Below are 27,691 nucleotides of genomic sequence, written 5' to 3'. Positions count from 1 at the left end.
TGGACACTCTGTTTTAAACTTCGACTCTTCCTCCCCTTACCAGCACACCCAATGCTTCTTTCCAGCCTTCTTTTTCCCCACAGCACTTACCTGATGCCATATATGTTTTGATTATTGGTTTGAGGTTTCTCTTCAGCAACTTGAAGGGAAGCTCCATGAGCACAGAGATTTTCTTTTTTGTCTGTCTTGTTCTTTGTCATATTCCCAGCACCTGGTACATAGTAAGTGCTCAATAAATCTTTGTTGACTTCCTGGCTAAGGCAACGCCAGTTTGAAGGTTTCTGGGTACAGGCATTTCCAACTCTCCTGATGGTTTAAAAAGCCATTTTGCATCAATTATTTCATTTGGTTATTCTTAAAACAACAGTGTGTTTTAAGAAAGGATTATTATTATCCCAGTTCAGCCAATGAGGAAACACGGCCTCAGAGGGTTTCTCTAAATTGCGTAATAATCAAGAGACTAGCAAGTGGTAGACTCCAGCCTCGAACTCAGATCGGTTACTTCCCATGACCCAGGTGGTAAGTTTGTCCGGCCAGAGGAATCTGTATTTAAGAATGGCTGGTCAGGTCTCAGGGCAGTGGATTCTGAAAGGAAAATGAGAACAGAATTTGGATACAACATGTACACTCTTGACACATAAGACCACCCATCATGCGTGGCACTCAAGGATTGAAACCTGACTTCTCAGTTGAGCTTTATGTGTAGGAGAGCGGTCCACGTTGAGGCCATGTGACTTCCCCCTCCAGGAGCCCCCACGAGCCCCTCCTTATACTGCAGCTGAATGTCGTACCTGCTTGCACTTTAGGTCTTTCTCCTGCTTGGCATTTTATTTCATGTCATGCTGTGGGTAGAAAGGCAGTATGTATAATGGTTCAAGATCATAGACTAGAAACAGGCAGAACCAGATAGAACTTAAAGGTGGACATGGTTGGGAGATATTTTTGTTGTTGTTTGTTTGTTTGTTTGTTTGTGTGTTTTGTGGAGGGACATTCCTCTGTCTCCTCAGCTATAAAATTAGCCTAATGGTACCAAGTTCTGATAAACAGATTATACAAGTGAAGCATTCATCTCTGCCTTGGGTATTATTATTGTTTATCTCCTGTATCTCTTCTACTAGATCATAAGATCATAGAAAGTAAGGCACTTTACTGGCCCTTGTTTAAAGTTTGCTAGGACCACTCTGACAAAGTGCTGTAAACTGGGTGATTTACGTCTCACAGTCCTGGACACTAGAAGTCCAAGATCACCATGTTGGCAGAGTTGGTTCCTTCTGAGGGTTCCCAGGGACAACCTTTTCCATGACTCTGCCTTAGCTTCTGGCCTTTTGCCACCAATCTTTGATGTTCCCCGGCCCACAGAAGCATCACCCCAGTCTTTGCCTCATCTTCACATGGCATTCTCCCTGTGTGGGAGCCCTTGCCTAAGCTTCCCCTTTTTATAAGGATACCAGTCATACTGGATTAGGTCCCCACTTTCCTTCAGTGTGGCCTCATTTAATTAATTACATCTGGAAAAACCTAGTTCCCAATATGGTCCCATTCTGAGCTACTGGGGGTTAGGTATTCAACATATGAATTGGGGATTGGGGTCGGGGGGCATGATTCTACACGTAACAGCATGGGCCTTGTCGCCTTTGTTGGAGTCGCTTGCACTTACTGTCAGGACGTTGCCGCTGAATCCATTACATGCATTTAAAGAGCACGCCTCTAGAAGGGTTAGAAATGGGGCCATTTTTCATCAAATCAGTGTCCTTTTGAAAACTGCCTCTCCCTCCAAGGCTTAGCAGAAGAGGAAAGTTCCCTCCAGCTGGTGCCTCCTAGGGCTCTGTGTTAGGTTTTTGGATCAGGGAGATACACCATGTGTTGGTGAATGTTTTGTTCAGGATTTCCCAAATAGGTTATTAGTGGGTAGGTACGAGTGATATCTTTATTTTGTGGGTAAGGTTTTAGATGTGTTAACATTTTAAAGGTTTATTTCTCTAAAAATCTGTGTAACTCAGTGTTCTTTACAAAATTTCCAGCAAATATTTATCTCATAGGTATGTATTAACAATAATGTGTTAATTAAAATGGACAATTTTCCTTAAAAGTGTTTTATACTTTTTCTGATATGTATATAGTGTGGTTATACAGTAATGAGGTTGGTTCCACAACCTATGCACATGCATATAGAGTACTACAGTTCAGTGAAAATCCCCACTTAAAATATTTAGTATCTAAGTTGCAATGCTATACTTTATACACCCACATTTTTTCAATTACTATTTATTTCACAAATTACTTGCTTAGTACAGTGAGAACTTTTGAGGTTGCTTTTCAGGCTATATATTTTTAATTATTTGGGCAATTATTTATGCATTTATAGTGCTTCTCTCAGTTGGTGGTGCTGGAGTTTTGAGTTGATGTAAGTCTCAAGATTTTTTGTAATGGGAATGGGACTATCCTTAGAGCTTGAGATAATGTAGAAGGTTTGTCAATATTTGTTGAATGAATGAATATATGAATGAATGTATGGGGTAGGAAATGAAGTCATTTATTTTAAACTCCACTTGAACCAATAAAATCAGTAGCCTATGGTGAATATAAGGCTTAAGAGTAGAGGTAATATGCTTTTAAAAAACTGTTAAAACAAGTTATAATTTGTTAGATCACTTATTCCTTTAAATTGGATTTTCTTGTGACATTTGACTCTCCCCAACATCTTCTACGCTGTGACTGATGATCCCAAGCCGCCCACAAAGAAAGGGGCCTCCACGATGGGCAGGTTGAGCGCAGAGAGAGTGAGCACACATTTGCATAGGGCAGGAAGGGCACTACAACATCTGGTGGCGGTAGCCTACTGGGTCCATTTGTTAGTGCTCATTAAATTCACATTAATGCATGAGCTGCTCTGAATGTGTAAATGCCATGTGGGTTGGTTGCTTTCTCTGAGGCCAATGGCAATGACTTTTGGGGGCCCTACCCCTGGTGGTTTACTTGCCAATGGCATTTGACCCCGGGTCAGACCTGTATTTAACCCTTTCCTGTAGGTCAAAAACAAATTAATTTGGTGAGAATTAAATTGGAAATGAGTCGTCTGTACAGCAGGTGTCCCCTGCGGAGAATGTGCCCCAGGTGGAAACATTTTAAAATCTGTTCCGGGGCCATCTCTGAAGAAGCTTCAGAGGTCAGAGAGGCAATTCCAAGGCATCCCATGTGGTGAGGGCCTGGAGGTGGATGGAACAGGTGCTGACTCAGGGCGGTTTTCCCAGCAACTTGGGGGGACTTTCAAAGAGGCCCCTTTTGGAGATAATTTATTTATATATTCATGAACATATATCTTGGGCATTCATTGTGGACTGATTTACTTAGAAGTTGCCCTAAATGATTGGAACTTTACCCTTTGCCCCTACCTCCCACCATCAACCAAAGACTTTGATTTGAAGGAAAGATAATAACTCATTTTTCTCTTTCTTTTTTTCTAGAGGATGAAGAAGATGAGGAAATGGTGGAACCTAAAATTGGCCATGATTCAGAACTGGAAAATCAAGACAAAAAACAGGAAGTGAAGGAAGGTATGGTGTGGGAGATATACTGAGTCATTAGTTTAGCTGTTTATTTTATCAACATAAGGGACTCTAGAGGTAAGCAAAAATTAAATGTAGACCCCCTCTGTGGAAGGTTTCCTATGATTGTTCAATACCTTACATTTAGCAACATAAACTTTAATCTCCCAAGCAAGAATCAGTTGTATTGTTGAATGACAGAAGCAAGTAAAATGCCAACCATCCACAGTTCCAGTAACAAATCATTGATTCTAGTAAAATTATTACTGGATAGTGATAAAGTAAGACAGTTGCTATCAACTATTATATTACATAGTTCACTCTACTGTATATTCCCAATGACAATAATAACAAGAAAGCAAAAAGAAAGAAAGAAAGAAAGACAAGAAAACAAAGAACAAAAAAGGAAGTAAGAGAGAGAAAAATTGTCACAGGATGCAAAGTGCAGCTTGGAGAGTGTAGTCAGCAACACTGAATAACTGTGTATGCTGTCAGCTGGGTACCTGACTTATCAGGGTGATCACTGTGTGAGGTATAGAAATAGCTAGTCAGTATGGTCTACACCCAAAATGATAATATTGCACATCAACTGTAATTGAAAAATTAAAAATTATAACAAGGACAAAGGAAGGGGAAGACAATACTACAGGTGATATTTCCCTGAAAATCTAATTTATACTCCCTTGAGATTCTCAGCTTTGGAGACAAAAGAGAATATTGAAATTGTCCTTCTTGCTGGGCAATGGAGTGTTCATAAGAACAGAGTGTGGATTTAAAAGATTTTTCCATATTTCCTATTATGTGTCCCAAATATAGACCAACGTAACTCTTATAAGAAGCCCATTTGATTTAAAATTTTACGCCTGTAGATCTGGCACAGTGCATGTGACGCGGCTGCCACTGGGAACTTCCGTAGGAAGGTGGACCCACACGTGGGGTGGTGTACCCACTTCGCCAGCTCAGGCACTGAGGTTGATCACTCCAAGTTCTAGGGAACACCTGAGGGCAGGAGTGGAGTCAGCATCTTTAACGGTAGCATCTACAGCAGACACAAGAGTTACTTTTCCTGAGATTCAAAATGGATTTGATGGAAGAGATTTCACATTTAAACTTCTGCTCACAACATATTTTGTTAAGCTGATGAATAAAATGGCATTGACACAGGTGTAGCACAAGACAAAATGAATCAGGATTTAAAACACCTTTTTCTTGCTTTTGCAAAATACCCCTCAGATATACTGTGTGATAAGGAGCCAGGGTCTGTTTCCTGTGTCCTGGCACCGATCACCCCCACCCGAAACCCCAATCTCCAAATGGTCTTCTCTGGCAGAGCATTGCAATCTCCTCCTTTACTTCTGAGCAAAAACACCCTCCAATTTCAACTGTTACTCATGCTTCATGGAATTGATTAAAATCCTGTTCGAAGTCAAAAAGAAGTTTGAAACACATTTTCTATTACTGCTATACTGTGTGCCTTCGTTTCTATTAATGGATTCTCTGCAAATTAACACATAATGGGTTAAAAGCATGTTTATGTTGGCATCAAACTCTCCCTGGCTTTTTTTTCAAAGCAAGGCAATATTTTGCCAACTTTGAAGGAATCTCTAGCAGATATAATCGTGGCGCCATTCACACGGCTGCATCGTCGTTAGGGCTGTGTCAGCACTTCCATTATGAACCCTGAGTTTCAGGGATTTATTACTCAGCCATAAAAATTTGCTCTGGGCTGAAACTTGACATCCATGGTTTCAAACCAGGGAACACATTTTTGAGCAATCTGGCCTTTTTTGGAGTTAAAAAAAAAGTGGCGAGGGGAGATGGGGAAAAAAATAGTGCTCACTAGCTTTTGACATTTTTTTGCCCATGTGACATCAAAATGCATTAAGCAGTAAAGAAATATGGGTTTTTTTTACTGTTTTCACTCTTTTTTTCCATGACAGAGTAGAGAAAAATAGCAGGTATGTTTTAGCTTTTAATCAAAATTTAGGGAATGTGTGTATGTGAGTGTCTTCATAGTCGTGTTTGGAGATTTAACAACAGAATCAGAAACCTAACTCTTACACATACACGTTAACTCATAAAGCTCGCATTAACTTCAGAGAAGGGCATCCTTCTTCATTAGTCTGGTTCTTGTTTGTGATCTGACTTCACTGTAAAATTTCCCTAAGAGCCACTCTCACTATTTAAACTGATTACAAATTTAAACAATGTGGATTTGCTTATTTATTTTTATCTTTTAGATATGTTCTTGAAAAATATTAAAAGATGTCATTTTATATTGAAATTTAAAGCTACATTATTGAAACAGGACAAGACATTTGAAGTGGATATTTTAAAAATAACTTTTGCCCTGGCTGGCGTAGCTCAGTGGATTGAGCATGAGCTGCGAACCAAAGTGTCGCAGGTTCGATTCCCAGTCAGGGTACATGCCTGGGTTGCAGGCCATGACCCCCAGCAACCACACATTGATGTTTCCCTCGCTCTCTCTTTCTCCCTCCATTCTCTCTCTAAAAATAAATAAATAAAATCGTAAAAAAATAACTTTTAACCTACAAATAATATTGTTGAGATGCTCAATATAAATGGTGAATTTCATAATGAATTTTACATTTTTTAAAATCATCTCCCAGGGACTTTTTTTCATTGCTTTTAGAAAGAAGAAGGGAGAAAGAGAGAGAAACACAGATGTGAGAGAGAATCACTGACTGGTTGCCTTCTTTATGTGCCTCACCCAGGCATCAAACTTGCAACCTGGGTATGTGCCCTGACCAGGAATTGAACCCGTGACCTTTTGGTCTATGGGGCAGCACTCCAAACAACTGAATCTTTCCAACCAGGGCAATTTTACATTTTTAGAGAGAAAAAAAATATCAAGAACCCAAGAAACCAAAATATATACTATATAACAAATAGAGTAAATTAAAAAGAAACTGAAAAAGTATACCTTAAGGTCAATAAAACTCAAGAAAGCAGAGAAAATAGAATAAACTTATCATGAAAGGCATAAAAAATTATTTTCATGTGTAAGACCAAGATAAATTAACATTTTTATAGTAAGTAGAATAAAAATTAAACCCTGAAATAAAATTTATACTAGATTTTAATTTTTTGAGGATATGAATTCATAGGATTAGGCAGCCATGTAAACTGTGAATTTCATGAATGCAGTACATTGTTTTCATACTTGTTATTCAAGCTAAATGCAACTGTTCAGGTAAATTTTGCTAGGTTTTAAATTTGTTATGTCATTTGGACCATATGCAATTCACATGTACTTTTCATCAATAAATAATCTTTCTTTTTTTAAAAAAAAGCTTACTTTAAATGCAAAAGTATTGTTAGCTTTCACAGGAATGCTAAGTATTTTCTTGCAAAAACAAACAACTAAGCTGCTCTAATAGCATTTTCTGCTTAACTTATAAAAAATCAAATATTATCAATGAACATATTTGCTCTGATATGCCTTTTGCTATTAAATTAATCTTGCCCTTTTTATGCAGTGAACATGTTGTAAAAATTCATTAGGTTTCAGCAACAGGGAAAAGCTGCAGACACAGATATTTCAGGCATAATTTGGAGTCTATCCTGGGGTAATACAATTCTGATTCTTATTATTTATGCTTGTACTTTGAACCTTGGGGATTACGTTACTCGACCAATTGTCCTTCATAAAATATGATGTCTGGAGAGATTTCCTCTGTAAATTCAGCTTTTGATTGTGGTTCTTGGATGCGCTGTTCTATTTTCATTATGTTGTAACAACATTTACCAATTTAAGGATTTTTAAATATAGGAGGTTTGGGTTTTTATCAAAAATAACTGTGGTCCCACTTAACTCCTAAGTTGAATGTTGTTTACCACTTTAAAAAAGTACTTGCCTGTACATGCATCTTATTATTTTGTGCTAACAAATCTTGTCATTTGATCCCTCTTAGACATCAAAGCTTAATATAAAATATATCATTTGTTTTGCCTCACTAGCAATTTAATTTCAAGCCAAATGTTGTATTGTCAAATAGAATATGTGGAGAGGCTACTGCTTCATCTACCTGAACTTGGTCTTTGCAAATACACTTTGATCAGCCATTTATGTTTCTCTCAGAGAAGGCGTATGTCTTGAAAACTGAGATCAAAGTCACAATAAGCTACAGGGAAGAAAAAATTATAGAAAATTACACGGATGCTATTTTTTATTCAAGGTAATGGACCTATAGAGAAAGATATAGGTGAAATAGAAGTAGCTGAAAAAAAATAGAGAATAGAAAGGGTTTTTTTAATATTATAAAAATAGAATACAGGGGAAAATAAATTCCTAATTCTTTGCTTAATCTCAAGTATGTCCCATGTCATCGATCAATAGTGAATAAGCTGAATGAGGCTTTTGAAATAAGACATTTTTATTGGCCCTATAGTGTCCTTGTTTAGTGAAGTTTATTTCTTTATGTAACAGTACTAACCAAGACAAAATAACCCTAACATTTTGTAGGGCTTCTTTTCTTTTTCTCCCCTTCCCATCCCCCTTCCCCTCCCCTCCTCCCCTCCCCTTCCCTCCCTCCCTCCCCTCTTCCTCTTTCTTTCTTTCTTCTTTTCTTTCTTCTTCTTCTTTCTTCTTTCTTTCTTTTTCTTTCTTTCTTTCTTTTCTTTTCTTTCTTCTTTCTTCTTTCTTTTCTTTCTTTCTTTCTTTTTTCTTTCTTTCTTTCTTTTTTCTTTCTTCTTTCTTCTTTTCTTTCTTTTCTCTTTTTTTTTTTTCTTTCTTTCTTCTCTTAGCTAGTTACATTTAGTAGTTTTACTATTTTCTGAACTTACATAAGGGTGAAAAATTCAAATGCATACTTACTAATATATGGGTGTTTCAAAAAGTAGATGAATAAACTGCTACTTAATGATTAATTAGGTGTCATTACCTGATTTTATAGATAGAAATGTCGCTCAGAGAGCTTTAACTGATTAAAGAATCAAACCTAATATCCAGCACAGGAAACGCTGGATTCCAGGTTGGTTTTGTAGAGTTCTTTTTATTCACGGTCCACATATTGCCAGTCCCACTGTTTCGCAAACTAGTGTCCAGGGGCGCTGCTCAGCAGAAGTTGATGGGGGTTTCGGAGACTCCCACTAACATAGGCATGTTTTGGGCTCTGGGGGCTTCAGCAGCAAAGAAATATTTCTAAGTATACTTAGAAACTACGGGGTGCGCTGTTTTTGGAGAAGACCTTCTGCTATAGTGATGAATCATTTTTTTGTTATGATATTACCCAGAGACTGTTTCTCAAGCTGTGAACCAACTAATCAGAATCATTCTAGTTTTTTCTACAAAAACAGATTTTGGAGTCCTCCAGACCTCCTGCATTGTAGTCTGGGCGGGGGAGGGGAGGGACATTATGAACATTAAAGGTCTGAGGTCTCGGCCATGGCTCTGCAGAAAAGCTTTGGGGCAACTCCCATTCCTCAGGACAGTGACTCAGAGATAACATTAATAGAATCGAATAACATTTACATAAAACATTATTCTCCAGGTCTGTACCTGAAAGATTCCTCTGACCATGTGGCCCTATTGACATGGGTCCTGGCTCTAAGGGGGGCGGTGTTTGGGGAAAGCCCGTGGGTGAGTGATTCCCCTGGAGACCCACCTGTAACTGTAATGGCTCTGTAGCTTACACTCCAGGCACTTCGGGGCCTCCTGAAAGAGTCATCAATCAAGCGAGTATCAAACGGTCTCTGCGGGAGGGTCGAATGGGGGTTCCTGAAGAGCCTCTGAGGTTCGGCTGACAGTTTCTGCCCTTGAGGGTTTCTCAGTGTGGGGGGAGCTCCTAATCCTTTCTCTGGTTTTGTGTAAACCCGGCTCCTGAAGGAACAGTTTATGCAACTTGATGGTGACTCTGAAGTGAACTTTCTTTCAGACTGGATGACCTACTGCCGGTTATTTAGCCTTCCTTTGCCTCATTCTGCAGCTTTAAAATTAGTTGAATAAGATTAATCATGCTGGAAAAGTAAGGCATAAAAACAGTTGTGAGGTGTTTTACAGAAGCATTATTTGTTCCATGTGTCTGTTTAAAAACAGAAGATATTTTGGGTGAAAGCAGATTTGAGTGGAATCTACATAACAACCTGTCAGCTCTATCACTGCACCATCTAAAATAAAATGAAAGAAAGAGGAAAGGTACTATGAGGATCATAGTACGGATAGTTTTCAATCTTTAATATGTGCAGCTTTAGGAGTATCTAATATACATAGCTTTAGATTTCTCTATTATGTACCATTGCACCTTTGTTTAAAGATTAGTTCTAAAAAAAAACATTATTCAAAGCTGATTGCTAAAAACCCACCCATCTATTTCATTTGTAATCTTTCAACTTTTCCAAACAGTAATTAGACCAGATATGAAATCTTTTTGTAAAATTGGCTGTGAAGACGTTTGCAAAATTTGTGGTGTGAATTTGGGAGTCATTTAGATTTAAATGGCTTATCTCACTGTGTCTTTTCACCCTCTGATAAGCCATCTCTTTCAAGAGTCAGGTTCCTCTTGAGATGTTTTTAATTGTCCTTCTTTTCTTTCCTAACAATCTCTTTTACATAAAAAGCCCCTCCCAGGGAGCTGACAGAGGAAGAGAAGCAGCAGATCCTTCATTCAGAGGAATTTCATCTTTTTTGATCGGACCGTCCGGGTCATTGAAAGAGCACTGGCGGAAGACTCCGACATCTTCTTCGACTACAGCGGCCGGGAGTTAGAGGAGAAAGATGGGTCAGTGTCTTGTGTGCTTTTAAACAAACGCCGCGAAAAGTCATCTGTTGATTCTGAAGTCTCGTTTGTATTGACTCGGGCAAATCCCGTACCTAGCAAATCAGAGGAGGGTGAAATTCCAGAGATGATCTCGCTAAACAGCTTTGACTAAGGGCTTTGGTTATAACTTCTGGCTTAGGGTTTCCCTGTAATTATCGTGTGCTTCTGTGAAATGCTTTTGAACTTGATATCTGGGGAACAGTCCAGGTGGCAGAGTCATGTACATTGTCTTCTGAGAAAACATTCTCATAAGCAGCAAAAGGCGATTTGCGTTATATCCAGTAGATCTATTTTTATGTCTAAGCAAACAGGAAACTGAGGGAAGAAAACATGAGACCTAGAGACCTTGACTAATGTGGGTGACAGTGAACAGAAACGGGAAACACCATAACATTCTGTGTCTGGGACTTTTAGGAAACACAGATGCAGGGATATGCTTACAGATAAAACAAACAAAAAGCTGATCAATAAAAGCAAATGGCCCCAAATGACTTTGTCTGTGACGGCAACATGTATATCATAAAAGGCAGCGGCTGCCAACTGTCCTCGTGGGGATAGTAGGAGGCACTTCGGGAGCTCTGTAAGAAATAGAAATAGCTGGTTTGTGGTCACCAATTTCTTTATGCCGAGAACAATAGGAAAAGGTGAGATGACCTGTCTTTTTCATCGGACCTGACTTCTTGCTATTTCTAAGATTCAAATACATTCTTAAAGGACAACCTATCATCACTGAAGACACTCAAAGGAATATATGAGAGGCTCCAACTACAGCTTCACAAGGGAGCTCTGAAACTACCCTTAACAGTTGACAACATCCCGAGCCTACTTCAAAGAGACAAGAGTCTTCTCAATATACCTATTATGAGATGTTTGTTTTCTTTTTAAAAGGCCTGCTCTCTGGCTTTGTTGATTTTCTGGGTCCTATTTCCTTTTGGGTGTCAGGCCCAGTGTTACTCTGGCTTCCTGACAGTTACTTGGCTGCATGCACCTTGTGCCCAAGTTTGCAGTGGTGCAGGTGTGGAAGAGTTCACAGGAAGGGAGAAGAAGCCCCTCCAAATATATCAGCTAATTCGAGCTACAGTAAATAATCTCCAGCCAGGTCACCCGGTCTGAACAAGAGCTACATAAGACGGGTGATGCAGGATGCATGCGAACGGAATAAAGTGAATGAACAGAACAAAAGGGGAGTGTGAAGGAATTCCTAAACTGAAGCTCAAGAAACTGAGGCAGCTTTTTATGCACGTCCAAAAACTGCTGGCAGAAAACAAGCATCCCTCAGTTTAAACACTCCATGTTACAGAGCAAGGGCCTGACCCATGCAGAGGTCTTCAGAGGAGTTTTGAGGCCAGCTGAGTGTCAGCCACATTAACGTGGCCAAAGTGTAATTCTAGACCCAGATGCTGCTTTAGTCCACGTGAAATATCTAATACACTCAGTGAATCCCCCACTCACCACCATGTCTTTCTCATGGTAGAGCTTATCACCTGCTATTGAGCAGGGAGGCAACCAGTACTGCCAATCAGAAATTACTGGTAAAGAGAAGCATGTATATCATCTCTGATCAAGGGCTAGCTAAGGGGGCATTGCTGTCAAAGAATCTCCAGGCGTGCTGTGCTCCCTCAATAGCTGGGAAATTTCTAGTAACTCTGCTTCAAGAGAGAGCTCATTAAGAGGAAAAGTATCCTTTAGGACGGGTCAAAATAAGAACCTGGAACAAACTGGACATTGCACACCAGGCTTGGAACAACATGTGAAAACCTTTCCTGGGCCAGGTTAGAGAGTGCTTTTCATAAAGGAGACCCTTGATACTTTATTTATTTGTGATCAGAGTTTGCTATCTAAATGGTTGCTTTGGCTTCAGGGAGTGCCCTGCTTTGGCCATTTCATTCTTTCGGTATTAGCAGAAGAGATAAAGCCCCATTCCGAAGCATCACATTTATCTTTCATATTTAACCCCTCCCTCCACCAGGGATGTCCAGGCTGGAGCCAACCTTTCTTTCAATCGTCAGTTCTATGATGAGCGTTGGTCCAAGCACCGAGTGGTCACTTGTATGGACTGGTCTCTCCAGGTAAGGTTATTGCTGAGATGGGACAAACTGGGCCTCTGTTCTCATGGCATTTATACAGAAAACATTTTTAAAAATAAGTAGAGTTGCTCCACTTCTGTGGATATATGTTCACCAACCTATACTTTTTTTTTCTATGCCTGTTGGTTGTCTTCCTTCTTTTACTGAGGTTTTGGGTTAAATTTTACTCTGTTACTCATGTGCACTGGGCACTTACTATGTGCCGGGTACCACACCAGAACTCAGGTCATTCAGTCTCTGAAGCTGCTCTCCTTAAGGTCACCAATGATGTCCTGTTTCTCAAATCCTGTGGAAATTTATGCCTTCATTCACCCTGGCTTCTCTGTGCCATCAGTCTAGCTGACTTCCCCATACTTTTAAAAACAATATCCTTCCACTGAGTTCTGCAGTTCTATCTCTTCTAGTTCTCAGACTTCCCTAAGACTTCTATGTTCTTTCCACCCTTGTGGTTAACTCATTATTTCTACAAATTCCAAATCCTTTTTCACCTATTACCTTCTCTCTGTATTAAAGCCATACCCAAAGGCCAATGCAAAACTTTCATCATTAACATTAGAGACTTATTCTCCCTTATCTCTCAGGCCCGCTCTGTCCCCCGAACTGTCCATTTCTCTACTCACGTATCACTTACCTTACACCTGTGAAATTGCTGACCTTCTATCCTATGCTTGCCCACCCATAGTTTTCCTTCTGAACATCTAACCAAATACATGTGACCCTTGAGCAATGCCAGGGTTAAGGATACCAACATCCGTACCCTGCCCCCCACCACCTCACACAGCTGGAGATCTGCATATAACCTCTGACTTCCCAATTGTCCCTAAGGTATCACAAGGGATTGCTTCCAGGCCCAGCCCTCCCCTTCCCTCTGCAGATACCAAAGTCTGTGGATGCTCAAGTACCCTCTGAAAGATGGTGTAGAACAGTGCATACAGCCAGCCCTCCACTTCCACGGATTCCCAGTCGTGGGTTCAAAAACTAGGTATATGGGGGCTGGCTACATATTTATTGAAAAAATTAGCCTAGAAAGTGCACTTGTTCAGTGCAAAGCCATGTTGCTCCAGGTTCACTGTAATCTTTCTAAACTGCAAATCTGAATACATCACTCCCCTTGATTAAAACACTCCCCATTATGAATAGAAAAATGCCTAAGCCCCTGAGTGTGGCCTTCGGAGTGAAGGCAGACACATTCACCCAAAGCCGATTTGCTGAGTAGCCAACCCAACTAGCTGGCAGCTCATCCGGTGCGGAGCAGACACATTGTGTGCACACGGACACACAGCCTCGTGTGGTCTGGGCACAATTTGAGCCAGATGGTTTCTCATCACATTTTGTTCCCTCCTGCAATGACAGCGGCATCATAGCAAGGGGGAGTAGGAGTGACGAGTGCTAGCCATTTAGGTACAACACAGTTTCTGCTTTCTTGTAGTCTATGCTTTTATTAAGAATAATAATCATGGCTAGCTTTTTAGTTTGTGTTTCCTATATGCTAATAAGCACTATGCCAACTGCTCAGATGGCATTATCCTATTTCATATGAGGTGGCCACTATACTGTCTCCATGTTACAGCTGAGGAAACAGAAGCTCAGAGAAACTAAGTAATTTGCTAGGTCACCCAGCTAGGATGTGGTAGAGTGGGGATTTGAACACAAGCCTTTTAGCACTTCAGGGCATACGCTCTTCACCACTGCCTCCCACGAGGGTTTATGAATCTGGAAGCAAGGACGGTGATGAGTGCTGAATGATATGGGGCAGGTAGCAGCTGCTTTCAGAGTTCAGTGGAGGCGGGCTCTGTTTCTGGTCAGACAAGACTTCTCAGAAGACTGGGATTTAGACAAACGAAGGGGGAGAAGAGGCTGTCCTAGGCAGCCAGTGAAACATGACGTGAAGAGCCCCAGGTAGTTATACTGGAGAACAGGAGGGCTGAAGAGGAGAGTAATCCCCCACAACTGGGCTGGCATCAACCACCAAGTGGGTGAGTGTTCTCTGCTCTTGCATCTCCTTTTACACCAACAGCAGGGTAGGCAGTGCCCAATCGCGCAGATGCTAACACAAGCAGGGTTTGTCCGGCCACTTCTCCCCAGTGTGTGGGTGGTCTGTGAGCACGCTCTCGGGTGTGTGCACACAAATCAGATTCAAGCCCGAGAAAACACTTCGCTTGGCTTGTTCACTTACTCAGAGTCTGGAAATCACACAGGAATCTTATCGGACACATTCCTCAAAGGCAACTTCTCCTTGTTCCTGGGCCGGCTGGCAGCGTTCCCTCGGCAGGCTGCAGGGCCCGCATCAGCCACCGGTCCCTCCCGGCCTCAGCGTGTGATGGGCATCTTGCTCATGGATGCATTTGCTTCCACACAGCGTTCTGTGGGTGTTTTTGCAGGAGATGAAACTGTAAAGGGCAGGAGCTCCACCACGGAGAGACCACATTAATTTTTTCCAATTTTTGTGTAAGCTGTCCATCTACACTGTGGGGAAGAGGGTTTGCAATTCTGAAAAATGTATTTTACATAGAGTATGAGAAAAAGGATTTAGAACCTTCCATTTCTACTTGATAATACTTTTGTGGGGTTCAAAGGCCATGTTTATAAGCATATGGGATGAAGAGGTTCCTGAATGGATCTAGACGCAATCCAGTTATTAACAGAGAAGGATAGAAACACAGTCTTGTGTTCTAGTAGGGTCACACGTGCTAGGATGGTGGCCTGAGTGGAACAGAAAGGAATAGAGGGGAGACAACGTCATAGCAATGCAACAAGTTATTTGAGGACCTGCTGTATGAGGTTTCTGTATAGCTTTGGTTTGATCTCCTGCGCTTCATGAACAAGAACACTTTAAGTTTGCAATGTTTGCAAAATATCCACCATCCATTATTTCCTGGAAGAAATTTGGGCACTTGGGGAATTACATCAACTTTGGCATTCACAGAACATTGTTTAACAGAGACGGTCAGTAATACTATCCACACAGTACGTGACAGGTTTCCCAGACTTGTGCAAAGCGAGACTCATGGTCTTGCCCCACCAAATTATGCTCCTTTCACATGTAAATTGCATTCTCCAACCTTTCAATCATCATGATACAAACTGGAGAAATTCTTGACAGCTTTTTGAGTTGCCAAATGCAATTAAATTTACAGTAGCAAGAAGACTCCCACCCACACCAATCCCATTCCACTAACATGTGGATTTGACACCTACCTATGCTGTGCCCTCTATTTCTTGCTTATTTAGGAAACAGCTTCCTAGCTGTTCTTCCTGCCTCAAGTTGTACACTTCTGAGTCATCAAAAGTACTCCCTCCAGATAACACTTATAAAGATTACTTATATGCTCTCAATATCACTTTGGGCATGTTGCCTGACTTCTCTTGGCTTATGTTTCCCCATTCATAAAATGATGATCATAATACTTACTCACATGCTTACTGTGACTATTGAATGAATGAATGTGTAATACTTAAAGCACTCAGAATTAAAAATGTCTAGTACATAAATAGTACTCAATAAATGTGACAGTGGGAGGAGTATTCATAGCAGAAGTATAAATAGTTGCAGAGTATGACTCCGCCATCCGTAAAGTGTAACCACTAGCCTACACGCAGTAACTTCTGAGAGGAAGCCCGGAGACATTTTCAATCCTTTCCTCTTTTTCACCTCTCACACACTCTGGCTCCCAGCCAAATGCAACAATCTGAGATCTCCTGAGCCTGTTCTTCACTGCATTAGTTAGGAAAACTTTACCTTTCACTAGCTTAAGCAAAAGAGGGAACTTATTGGAGAGCCACTAAGGTACGTAGGGAATCCATGAAAAGATGAAGAACTGGGTGGCTCGGGAAGAGCAGAAATTTGCATAGCTTGAAGGACTTCACCAATAAAATGCTGTCATTCCTTGGCTCATGTGCCAGCCCCTGGGTTCTGTGTCTCAGTTCTAAACTCATAGTGGCCAGCCTAGGGAATGTGATTTGCCCCGTTGGGTGTATCAGCCCCAAATGAATGAATTGTCCCTGGGAAGTTACGCAGCTGTTCACTGAAATTAGCTCCAAACATGGGGGGATTCACTGTGAGCCAGCAGACACCCAAGAGAAATCTCCTGCCCCCATCTTCGTAGCCTTGTTCATCCTCTCCTACTAACCTGCCCATTGGACAAAGCCCAACTCAAGTCTCATTTCTTCTCAGAAGTTCTTCCAATTCCTCTCCCTGCCACACACGCATCCCAGATAAAGTGGTTACTTGATTTTATCCTCTGTACTCGTACAGAATCTTACTTACAACCCCATCTTTGCATGCATCATGTTCTGCTTTTAAGTCTGTGTTATAGTTATACATATATGTGTCGTACTTACCTCCCTCTGCTTAACAGTGAGTTCCTGTGAGGCAAAGCATGTTATTAGTACATTCTGCCTTCCACCTGCATGGGAGGCACGTGACACTGGCTACAGTGGCCTGGAAGGGATGCGGACTTCAAAGCCAAACAGACTTTAAATAGGGGTCTCGCTTCTTCACTTATTAGCATATAGCTCAGAACAAGTGGCTCACCCAGGGACCCTTGGCTTCTTCATCTGCAGAAACAGGGAAACCACTGCTACTTTAGAGGGCTGCAGGGACCAAGTGAGTTAACAGAGCTCCCAGCTCAGTGTCTGGCACATAGTGGGCCTTAAAACAGGTTGGTTCCTCCTCTCCAGCAAATGTCAGATTTTATTTCTCTGTAAGGAGAAAGACATCTTGAGAGCAGATTTGGCAATGTGCAGGTAAAATTCTTCCTAGGTTAAACATCACATAATCCAGCCCCATGAGTAAGCACAACTTCATAATTGTTCACCTTCTCTTTAAAACTATAATTTTAACATTTAAGGTTTTGATAATTGTCCAGAGATTTTTTTATTGGGGAATAAGAAAATATGACTAGTCCCGTTCAAACAAAGAACAGAAAGAAGCATGCTAGAGGAGACTTGGAATTCATAAAATCTTACACGCGCTAAGAGTTACATCTGTATCTTTAGGACGTATGATCCCAATTAGAGAAATACATCAAAGGCATTTCACTGGTATTTTACTAAAACTCTCCCTGTTTTCTAAAGGGTTTTAAACCCAAATAATTTAAAGTATTTTTAGTGGGAAAAAGGAAAGCTACGAGTGGGAGCCGACGATGAGACCCAGATGTGGAGCCGTGGGATATCATTCAAGACGCATCTGGCTGCTCCCCGGCCACTCCGGCAGTGGTGCTGATGTTTAGAGAGTTGCCTTTCTACATGTGACATCGTTAAACTTCAGCTGGACAGTCTGGAGACTCTGTGTTTATCTGGATGTTAGTGTCTTTGAAGGGGCCTTTGATTCAGCCACTGAGGAGCATTTTTTAATAAAGGGTGATTACGTCCACTGATGGCCACATGCATCTACTGTAGGCTCACACTCCTTCTGCATCAGCCAGCAAGTTGTAGCTCAGCAGTGTTCTTAAACTGAGGGAGCTTGCAGGATGAACAGAGCCACACAGAAGACTTAGGTTTAATTATTGTTGATAGAAAAAAAGTTGATGTTCAAATGTATAAGGATAATCTACTTTTAAATATATACAAAGCATAGTGAAATATAGAAAAAAACAAATGATCTATGAGTTAAAGGGTATACTATAATCCTAATATAATTGCATATGTAACGATACAAGTTTTAGTGAGGCTGCCTTATGGAAACCCCAGATAGGAATGGCCTTTTAATGGAATGCTATCTACCTCATGAATACCTCCCACAAGATTCACCCTCAATCTGTTTATTAACACACAGCACAGAGATCTCATAGGGTGAGTGGGTATTTCTACTCACTGTAGAGTCCTTGTGGTTTGCTGGTTGTGTTTCTTCCACTTATGCTTTTAATTGCTGGAAGCATTTGACAATGAAGGACTAAATATAAGGTCTTTCCACTGAGCAGAGTTACTAATATAAAAACAGAGCATTTGTAATGCAATCAATTTTGGTACAAGGTTTATTATGTAGTAGGAGTTAATAGGCCCTAGTTTCAAGGGCAATAAAAACTAGTCCCTATACTTAGAGAGCTTACAAACTTTTAAGAGACATAGGTGGGGGGAAAAATAATACAGTGTAAGTGCATTAATGGTGGATGCACATAATGTTAAGGGAGACAATGAGAGGCAAGGAGGTGTGGGTAGATGGTTCATTAGGATCGCCTAGAGGACTAGATGCCTGCATTGCATCTTAGAAAATGAGTTAATGATGTACACAACACAGGAGAGGCATTCCGATAAGAGTAGCAGGCTCATAGGTTGCACTGGCTGTGCCTATGACCCTCAGAACTAACACAGTGAGGTTGTATTAAGAGTGTGGGGGTGGGAGGTGGGCAGGAGGCTGTGAGATATTAAGCAGAAGAGGTAGAAAATGAGAGCTCATGAAAGATCATCCTATATGATCTGCATTTTATCTTGCAAGTAATAAAAGCTATTAAAGTATTTTAAGCAGAGGAGTAAGTTAGCCAAATGTCTGTTTTGTAAAGAGCCTCACCTCCTCCACTCTCCAAAGATGGAGAGTGGAGGAAGTGAGGCTAGGGCCTGGAGAGCCTGGGAGCCAGAAGCTGTTTAGGAAGCTGTTGCCTTCATTCAGAGAAGACATTAGTTTGGGAGGCTGCCACCTTAAGGATGAGAATTAAACAGGCATTTGAAAGGCATTGGGGATGTAGTAAAACACAGTACACGGGGTTGAGAAAGAGGAAGGAGTAAAAATGAATGTGGAGGATCTAGCCTGGGCAGCTAGGCGAACATTAGGGGAAAGGCACCAAGAGGGGACATTGAAAGAGCAGATTTTTGTAGAAGTTGGTAGACTCAGTTTCTACGCATTGCAACCTGATGCGTCTATGGACAGCTCTGAGAAGTGCCCAGTGGGCAGCGAGGTATAAGGATCTGCAGCTAAGAGAGAAATCAAGTTTAAGATACAGATTTGAACATTGTCGGCATATTAATGCTTGTTAAAGCCTTTGGAGTAGGTGAGACCACCCAGGGAAAATATGCAGATAGAGACAAAAAAAATAATGGGGCATAAAACAGCTTCCTTGAAACATAGATAATAGAAGGAGAACCTATAGGAACTAAAAGAGTGGGCAGGAGGAAAAAAAATCAGGAGACACATGTGTACTGGAAACCAGCACAGGAGAGAGGAAGGAGTGCCCAAATGTCAGCTAATACAGAAAGGCCCAGCTGTGCTTGCAGTTTGGTAGTTATTGGTGACTACAGTGAGCACACATGGCGTGTTGGAGGCAGAAACCAGAATACAATACTTTGAGGCATGAAGTTGGTATGAGGTATGCCACAACTTAAAAAGAAAGTAGACATTGAAGTATGTCTTATAGCATGTGTCTGTACGAATGAAGAAAGTTTTCTTTGTGTTTGTCATTTTGGCATAATGTATCCTTGTGACCTCTTCTATTCAGTACCCGGAGCTGATGGTCGCTTCCTACAACAACAACGAAGATGCTCCTCATGAACCGGATGGAGTGGCCTTGGTTTGGAACATGAAGTTCAAGAAGACCACACCAGAATACGGTCTTCCACTGTCAGGTAGGAGTCAGCATGGTAAAATAACTTACATCTCCTACTAGACCAAATATAGTTCACACATGCTGCCTTGCATCTGTCTTAAGTGGAGAGGAAGAACTAAGTTTAAAAATGGAGTTGTTGACAATTTTGGAAAATTCCCCCACAGTAACCTAATGTTTTGGGAAAGTGGCAACCCTCTCCAAACAGTTAGGAAGCCTGGTTGGGGACTCTGTGTCATTTTCGTTCTATTTAAAAACCGCCCCCATAAAGATGAGTTTATAAAAGACCTCGCGCTTATGAAGAAATCTTGGTGTACCACTTCCTCTGCTCAGCAGCACCATATGCTTGACCCCCACGTGGACATCCTCAGAGCACTACCACTTCAAGTCCCTCCTCTCTCCAAAATGCAGTTCCATGGGATTTTGCCAATTTTAACTTTTCCAGGCGCCATCTTGCTTACAGATAATATTTTTGGAGCTGGTTTAAGGAGATACCTATCATGAATCTTGGTTGAATTGTTGAAAAATATAGATGTTGTTTTCAGCATCCATATTTCTCAGCAAGTGCAGAGATCATTTTCAACTGGTTTTGAATAGCGTACACCCTGTGTCTGCTGACACATTTGTCTTCTCACCCATTCAACACAATACCGGCTGAAATTATGTTCCACTTGCGAACATCCAGCTTTGCTCTGTTGCCACGACTCTCCTAAATAATAGGCCTCAGCAGTGGCCAACACACCAACCCCTTTATTAATGCCCTCTCCTGTGATTATGCACAGGAAAATGCAAAACAAACATTCCAGCTCAAGTTTCAGTTCCTCAAATACCACGGCGTGGAGGGACGGAGCTGCAGTTTACTCCAAATACAAATACATCGGTTGCAGAGGGTGGGTAAACCTGTTGGTATTTGGAAGTTTTGTGCTATTTTATATGTAAGCACTGAGTATCTTTTTTGAACTCAAATGTGTTTAGACTTTAGAACATTATCAGATGTAATGTGGGGAGCAAGAGCTGCTGGGACAAACGCCCCAGCCTCAACCTGACTGAGCGGCCTCTCACGCTGGCCATGTTTTTCTAATTTGCTGCCTTAAAAACAACAAGCGTTCGAGGTCTGCATAGTAAATAACCTTTATTTTTTGAACCTTTGAAATAAGAACAGTTTCTCCTTTCTTTTTTTTTAAGATTATCTAATTTGTCAGTTTGATAAGCTCTTTTGGTAAACATAGAAGCACAAAATGTTAATTTTGTTAAATTTTAAGATGTTTACTGAATTACCAGGAAAATACTCAAGGAATTATGGGGTAAGCAGAAGCACATTTATGAAAAAAAAAACAGTGCCATTTAAACTACTTTGATATTACATAAATATCTTGAATGCTGAAAGAATAAGAGGTAACAATACATTGTTTTAGTCCATGTACATGCTGTTTTGCAAAGTTTATATTAACAGACTAACAGCCTGTGACAATAACAATTTGATAATATAGTTAATATTCACAGCATTGCATAGTAAACAAGTCAGTAGGCACATGATAATGCTGAGTTAAGAACGAAATTTCAAAGGTCTTTGGAATTAACTGGAATTCAAAACTCCCTGTTTTATCACACAGTTGTTATACCAATATTGACTGAAAAGAGTATCTTCTATCTACTTATTAGTATCTACTAATCTAAAAAATAGGAAGGGCCGTTTGGTGACCGTGCACAGAACTCTGATAACTACCGTGAATATAACTGCATTTGTCTGTATTTTACATTTCGCCAGCCCTTCTGCCTTCATGAACTCCTTGATTCTCACAGCAGTGCGGCAGAAAAGAGTTTATTCCTCTCTTCCCATTGAGAGGCTCTGCACTTTAAGAGCTTCCCAGCTCGTGAGCAGTAGAGCTGGGCCGAGAACAAGGCTCGCTCTCCCAGGCTGCCCTCAGTGCGGGGCAATGTGGGCCTTGATAGCAGAGGCTGTGCGATTCACGCAAAGTGTATCTTTGGTAGCCTGCCACTCACGAGATGTTGGTTAAACATGGGCCTAGAGGTGGCTACTGTGAATAGATGGTAGGCCTCAAGAGGGTGATCAGCAACCCCTGGGATTGTCTTCAGGCAGTTGCTGAATTGGCTGTGGTCCTTGGTATCACTGGTCCTTGGTCATCACTGACCCAGTGCAAGGCCTCGGCTACATCCTGGGCCTAGAATAGTCAGGCGGAAGAGCATCCACCCACCAGGGTGCTCTCCTCCCTGTCCTTCAAGACTTCTGGATGGAAAAGACTCAAATGGGCCCTTGGGCCACTCAGGACCCTTCTGCCTGTGGTCTGGGCTGGGGAAGGATATGATGGCGAGCCAGACAGTAGTAGAGCTGTTAGCAGAGGGACTTTTAAAAAGAAAATTAGTTTAATGGATATATATACACACACACATATATATATATGTTCATTAAAATATATATTATATATAATCATAAGATATATAGAGATTATATATCTGTATAGATAATCTTATGTATTAAAGCTATCTAGATATAAAAACAGCAAATCGGAGACCTCGATTGCCAAGCATTTCTCAGTTACAATGTGCATTTCTTGTTAACTGATGAACAGTGGCCACTTCTCCCAAGCCTAAAGGGGAATTTGGAGAACCCACAGAATTAAAATACATGTGAGGAAAACCTAACTCCCACTCACCAACCTCTCAGTTTTCCTGTACAGCCTTTCTGGTCTCTGGTAAAACTTACTTATGGTCTTTTCTAGACACGATCTCGCTGAAACCAGGTAGTTGTGCTTCCGCATTCTCCTGCGATGTGCCAAGAATTTAGCAGTTAGACAGTTTGCTTAGTAGGAAAGAGGACTGTGGACAGGGAGAAGTAACAAGTACCTTGCAATGACTGTACTTCTATCCTTTTGGAATAATTGCATTAGCTATCCATTTCTTGATCTCTGCGGATTCTTCCTATTTTTCAAAAGCATGTAATTGCAAACAAATCCTTTGGCTCAGGAAAGCATCATTTCAGGCACTAGGAAGAAAATGCACAGAGAACAGACATCAGTTCAGTGTTATTTCACAAAGACTGACAGGCTCCCAGCCTCGTCACGAAAAGATTGCAGCATGCAGGCTCATTTCTCTCTTAAGGATAGCATGGCTGAATGTCTTCTACTTCCACGGGTAGTTTCGTGTCTTTACTAAACTGAATATTCAGTGTGGGCTCTGGTCCTGCATTTTCTATTTTCATTTCAGTAAGAGCTGTCCACACTTGGAAAAGATCGGTGGACTCTGCATAGAAATCAGCCCCTCGGCCCCACCGCACGATCTGGCAGCTCTCCTGCCGTCTTCTGTAGTGGCTTCCACACACTGTCATTACATTATGCATCCTGACCACCCTGCCTTGCTTACCCTGGTGTGGTCTTTCTCTTTTCAGCAGAATGAATAGAATCAGAAATATATATCTTAGAATTATCTGCATTGAGGTAAGTGGAAAAGTTATATTTAGAGGCTTGGTTTGGTCAGAGGTTTTTATTTTTACTTTTATTTTTTCCTGATTTGGTTTCTTTGTTCTTAGCACTCTCTTTTTAAGGATTATCTGACAATGATCTGACACTGAAAATGACCTAAAACCCTCACTATTTCAGGGAGAAAGAGAATGCAAAGTGGGGTGGTATTAGCCAGCCTCATTTGAGCCACTGTTTAAAACCCTCAGTTGACTTTTTCCCTCTGCGTGACTGTGCTTTTCATCAAAAGCCTATAAAGGTTATAGAGGAGATTACAACTCACTGCTTGAGCCACCCAGGGTTGGGTTCTGCATGACATTCCTGCTGACCTTGAAGAGAGTCCCTTACGCCCCTACCACCCACCCCAGTGAGGAGTGCCAGCGACACCAGAGGGAAGAGGGGCTGGTGGTGAGGGGAGGCGACAGAAAGTCAGGACTTGGGGCCCTGCTCCGGGCTGGCCACGCTGCTGAGGGACCTGGGGGAGTCGTCGAGGCTTTGTTGTGTCGTGGAAACAGAACTCGCTCCAGTCTCTCGTGGAGCCTTGAAGTTTATTTCAGAAAACTTGATTTTTCTCCCATTGTCTCTGCCCTTGCCCTAGCTCGGATTGTGCTCCACAGTCCAAAAGAACAAAACAGCTACAGACACAAAGACATAAACTAATTTCAATGCATTTCCCAAGGTATGTTATGACCAGAGTAGTGTTAGAATGTAACTTAAGGATTTTTAGTATTTTTTTTAATTAAAAGAAGGGCAATTTTCTTATGACCTGGTTGATTTTTTTTTAAAAGGAATTTTCTAAGCTTTTCTCTTGGATGTGGCAAGAGTGTTTACTCAGTGGAAGTCAAAAAAGAGGAGATGAATGAACACAACATTTTTTTGCAACTAGGGCTACAGATCCAAAATGAAAAGACGTAATCGGTGCTTAGAAACGGGAGAATAAAGTCCGTGGGCAAGAGCGTAGGAACCCATGTAAGCAGTTTCCAAACGCGATGCTGGGCCGACTGCAGGAGGGAGAAACCCAGAAGAGGAAACCTCAACCATTGTCCTATAGATGGTGATGACACATTTCCAAGCATACAATTAGTGAAAATTAAAGAATGCAAATGACATAAAGGTGAAATTAAGCTCTGACATAAAAGATACAAATTACACGGACCGGACAGGGGCACCGCAGCGCAGCAGTGCTGGTTCGTGCCCCCAGGGAAAGGCGCAAGGGAGTTTCACGTGTGTGCTGGAATGAAACGCAGGCATTCGGAAACACGGCTTTTACGCCAATTGAGTCTGACTGGCCCGGCGATCGAGGCTAGAGCTAGACGCTGATTCTTATTAAATCAAACAGCAGGAACTTCTTTTTCTGTTTTTGGCCCAGGAAGCTGGAAGCAGAGAAACTGCCTTGCCAGCTTTCATTCTTTATCTGCCCTCTTTCTGGAATCTTCTCCAAGACATTACACAAGGAGAGGCAGAATTGCGCATCGGAATTTATCTAGGGAAATCACAATTATCAGCAGGGTTATAGCAAACAGATTGTTCCATAGACGATTCCTCATCTGAAAATAGCAACGAAGGAGACTGTGTACTGTGCAAGTGGCCGAGTAAGCTCACTGAGAGGGGGCGCCATGAGAATACACCTTTGAACAAATTATTTTTAAATTGCCTTCTCTGTCTTGCCATGTCATATTGCAAGTGATTAAGCTGAAGTTTAACATTATTACAAAAACTATCTAAGATTCCCCAGCGCTTGCTCTGCCCCATGAATGTGCACATATATTGGAGGCATGGGTCCCCAACAGTAAAGATTTTACTCAGTTCCCTGAATGCCCTTCCTCCCCTCCCCATGCCCTGTGCCGAAACTGTCTGCACTGGGCTTTCTTCAGCTGTGCTTTGTCAAGGAGTCGTGCCAGGAATTGGTGATGCTGAGTGAGGAGAGCCCATGGCAGTACGAGAGGTATTCTGGCAGGTCACTCCTCTCGTCCTTCCACCCTGCACGTGCCACTCCCTGTGGTTGAAGGGCAACGGGTGTTCTCAGGGGTCTGTGCGCTGAAGGCCAGTGGAGCTCTAGTTACTTCTTAGGGTGACTGTGAAGAAAAAAGAGATGACAGAGGTGTATTAGTCTGCTCGGACCGCCCTGACAAAATACCATAGACTGGGTGGCTTAAACAACAGTGATTTCCCCACAGTTTAGAAACTGGGAAGTCCCAGATCAGGGTGCCCGCCATTCTCCTGTCTTGGAAAAACTGCCTTCTAGCTATTTCCCACGTGATAGAAGTAGGTAGCAAGCTTCCCTGGTGTCCAACACCACCGTGAGGGCCCGTTCTTATGACCTCGTCCAAACCTAGTTACCTCCCAAAGGCCTCATCTCCAAATACCACTATATTGGGGCGTAGGGCCGAGACATAGTGGTTTTGGGGGGACGTAATTCAATGGTAGTAATAGGTGAATATGTATTGAGACGATGAAGTTATCTCTTTCCATTTGGCTGTTTCACTGTTATTGCATGAGAGTCCCATGGGGGGAAGCTTAAAGCTTGGCATTCTTATTTTTCTTGCTTGAATATATTTCTAAAGAAATTTTACTCAACTTAGATTCATTCACCCATTCATTTGACAGATATTTTGGGGGTACCCACCATGGCCAGGTCCTCAGTATAACAATTAGCTGAGCTGACAAGAGGCTGTCCTCTGTCCATAAGAACTTGTCACTTTGCCTCAGTCCCCACTATGCCCCAGTTCCCATCACCTGGCTACTCTCCTCACATTAGTCAGATCCCCATGTGTGGTTTTTATACAAATGCCAAACGAAGAAGGAACCAAACACAGTTCCAAAGTTCTCTCATTTCAATTACTTAAACATCTGATTCAAAACTAAATAGTGATGGTATATTTACTGAGTGCTGGGAGGCAGTTAAGCACATAGTGGTTACGGGTGGGCTGTATGGTCATACAACCCTGGTGTATAAGTTGGGTCCCACCACTTGGAAGCTCTGTGACCTTGAGAAAGTCATACATGAGAGTGAAATAAATAATATATATGAAGTACTTAGTGCCAAGCACATAGCTTAAGGCATGTCAGCTATAATTGTTGTCTAACATGTAGAAATGAAATTCAAAATATGTAGCAACTAGTATGGCCCTGACCAAACAGCATGGGTGAGGCCTCCATTGCGTCCGGAATTGCATCTTTAGTTGCCAACTGAAAAAGGGAGGGACCGGGGGGCCAGGCAGAAGGGGAGCCCTGGAAGGACCTGGAGGAAAGCATCTAACCAACAAGTACAAAATGACCTCAACATTTTATTAACTGGTAGTGTTGTACTAGTGTGCATGGCTTGGATATCATCCTGCTACTCTTCCTTCACCATGACTAGGTGCAGGTGCATTTGCTTCCAAGGCTTAATTACTCATTGATTGCCTCAGGCAGAGGCTTCCTGTGGGAAGGAAGTTTCTGGGTTCTGCATGGCTAATATGGCCGCACTGAAGTCTGTAGAGACTAGCTGGCCATTTGCCACGCGGAACTCACTGCGTGGAGTAAGAGTGAGGAAGATGGGACTAACAAAGGTTCTCTTTTCATCTCAGACTAGATCAGCATTTCTGCTAAGAGCTGTTCTTCCCAAAGACATATGATCTAGGTCCCCTAGGTGTGGCTTCCATCCCCTGGAGTATCAGATTGTTCTTTTTCCTTTTATCCTAAAGTATTTTAATACAGGCAGTAACATACCAGGTGGTCTAAACAGAAAGTGTTAGAAGGGCATCCCTTTCCCTCAGAGGTATGGGCATCGAGGACCCTGTGCCCAGGGAGGAAAGAGCAGGCTGGGTGGGGGGGGGATGCTGGGATGTGCCCCAGGCCATTAGCACCCCCCAGGAGTGTTCCAGGCTGCTGCCTCCTCTGTGGGGTGCCTGTGCGTTGCTTTGGCATCATTATATTCAAGGCACAGACCCACTTCTGGACTTCAGGCTATCCCTAAAAAAATAAACCTTTTTATTCTTCTCTACAGTCTTGACCAAAAGCTTCTGATTTGTGTGTGTGTGTGTGTGTGTAAATTGCTTAATATTGTTGAATGAAAGGGGTTGCATGTTATTCATAAATACAGAGATGTTAATATTCCCCAATGGTCTCAATATTATTTGAATTATTTGAAGTATTATTTGAATTCATCTCAGACAGTGGCTCTCAGCAAAAAGGCATTCTTTCCATTTTTTAGATTGATTTTTGAAATGATTTGAAAACATTAATATCAAAGAGAATTTTTGTAAGTAGAACCATCATCCTTACTTC

General features: G+C 41.7%; 1 protein-coding gene across 1 annotated transcript in view; it reads left to right on the top strand.

Annotated features, from left to right (window-relative positions):
• Positions 1-27,691, top strand: part of DYNC1I1 (dynein cytoplasmic 1 intermediate chain 1) — a 254,347-nt gene that overhangs the window by 135,348 nt on the left and 91,308 nt on the right. The window contains 6 exon segments of the mRNA XM_036010591.1: positions 3,465-3,554; positions 10,125-10,182; positions 10,184-10,285; positions 12,294-12,393; positions 19,842-19,952; positions 19,954-19,968. Coding sequence (XP_035866484.1) covers positions 3,465-3,554; positions 10,125-10,182; positions 10,184-10,285; positions 12,294-12,393; positions 19,842-19,952; positions 19,954-19,968 — 476 coding nt within the window.

Source organism: Phyllostomus discolor, chromosome 10 (assembly GCF_004126475.2).
Source record: "Phyllostomus discolor isolate MPI-MPIP mPhyDis1 chromosome 10, mPhyDis1.pri.v3, whole genome shotgun sequence".
NCBI classification, from domain to species: Eukaryota; Metazoa; Chordata; class Mammalia; order Chiroptera; family Phyllostomidae; genus Phyllostomus; species Phyllostomus discolor.
The sequence above is the reverse complement of the archived record's forward strand: the minus strand, read 5'-3'. Positions and strand labels throughout refer to the sequence as shown.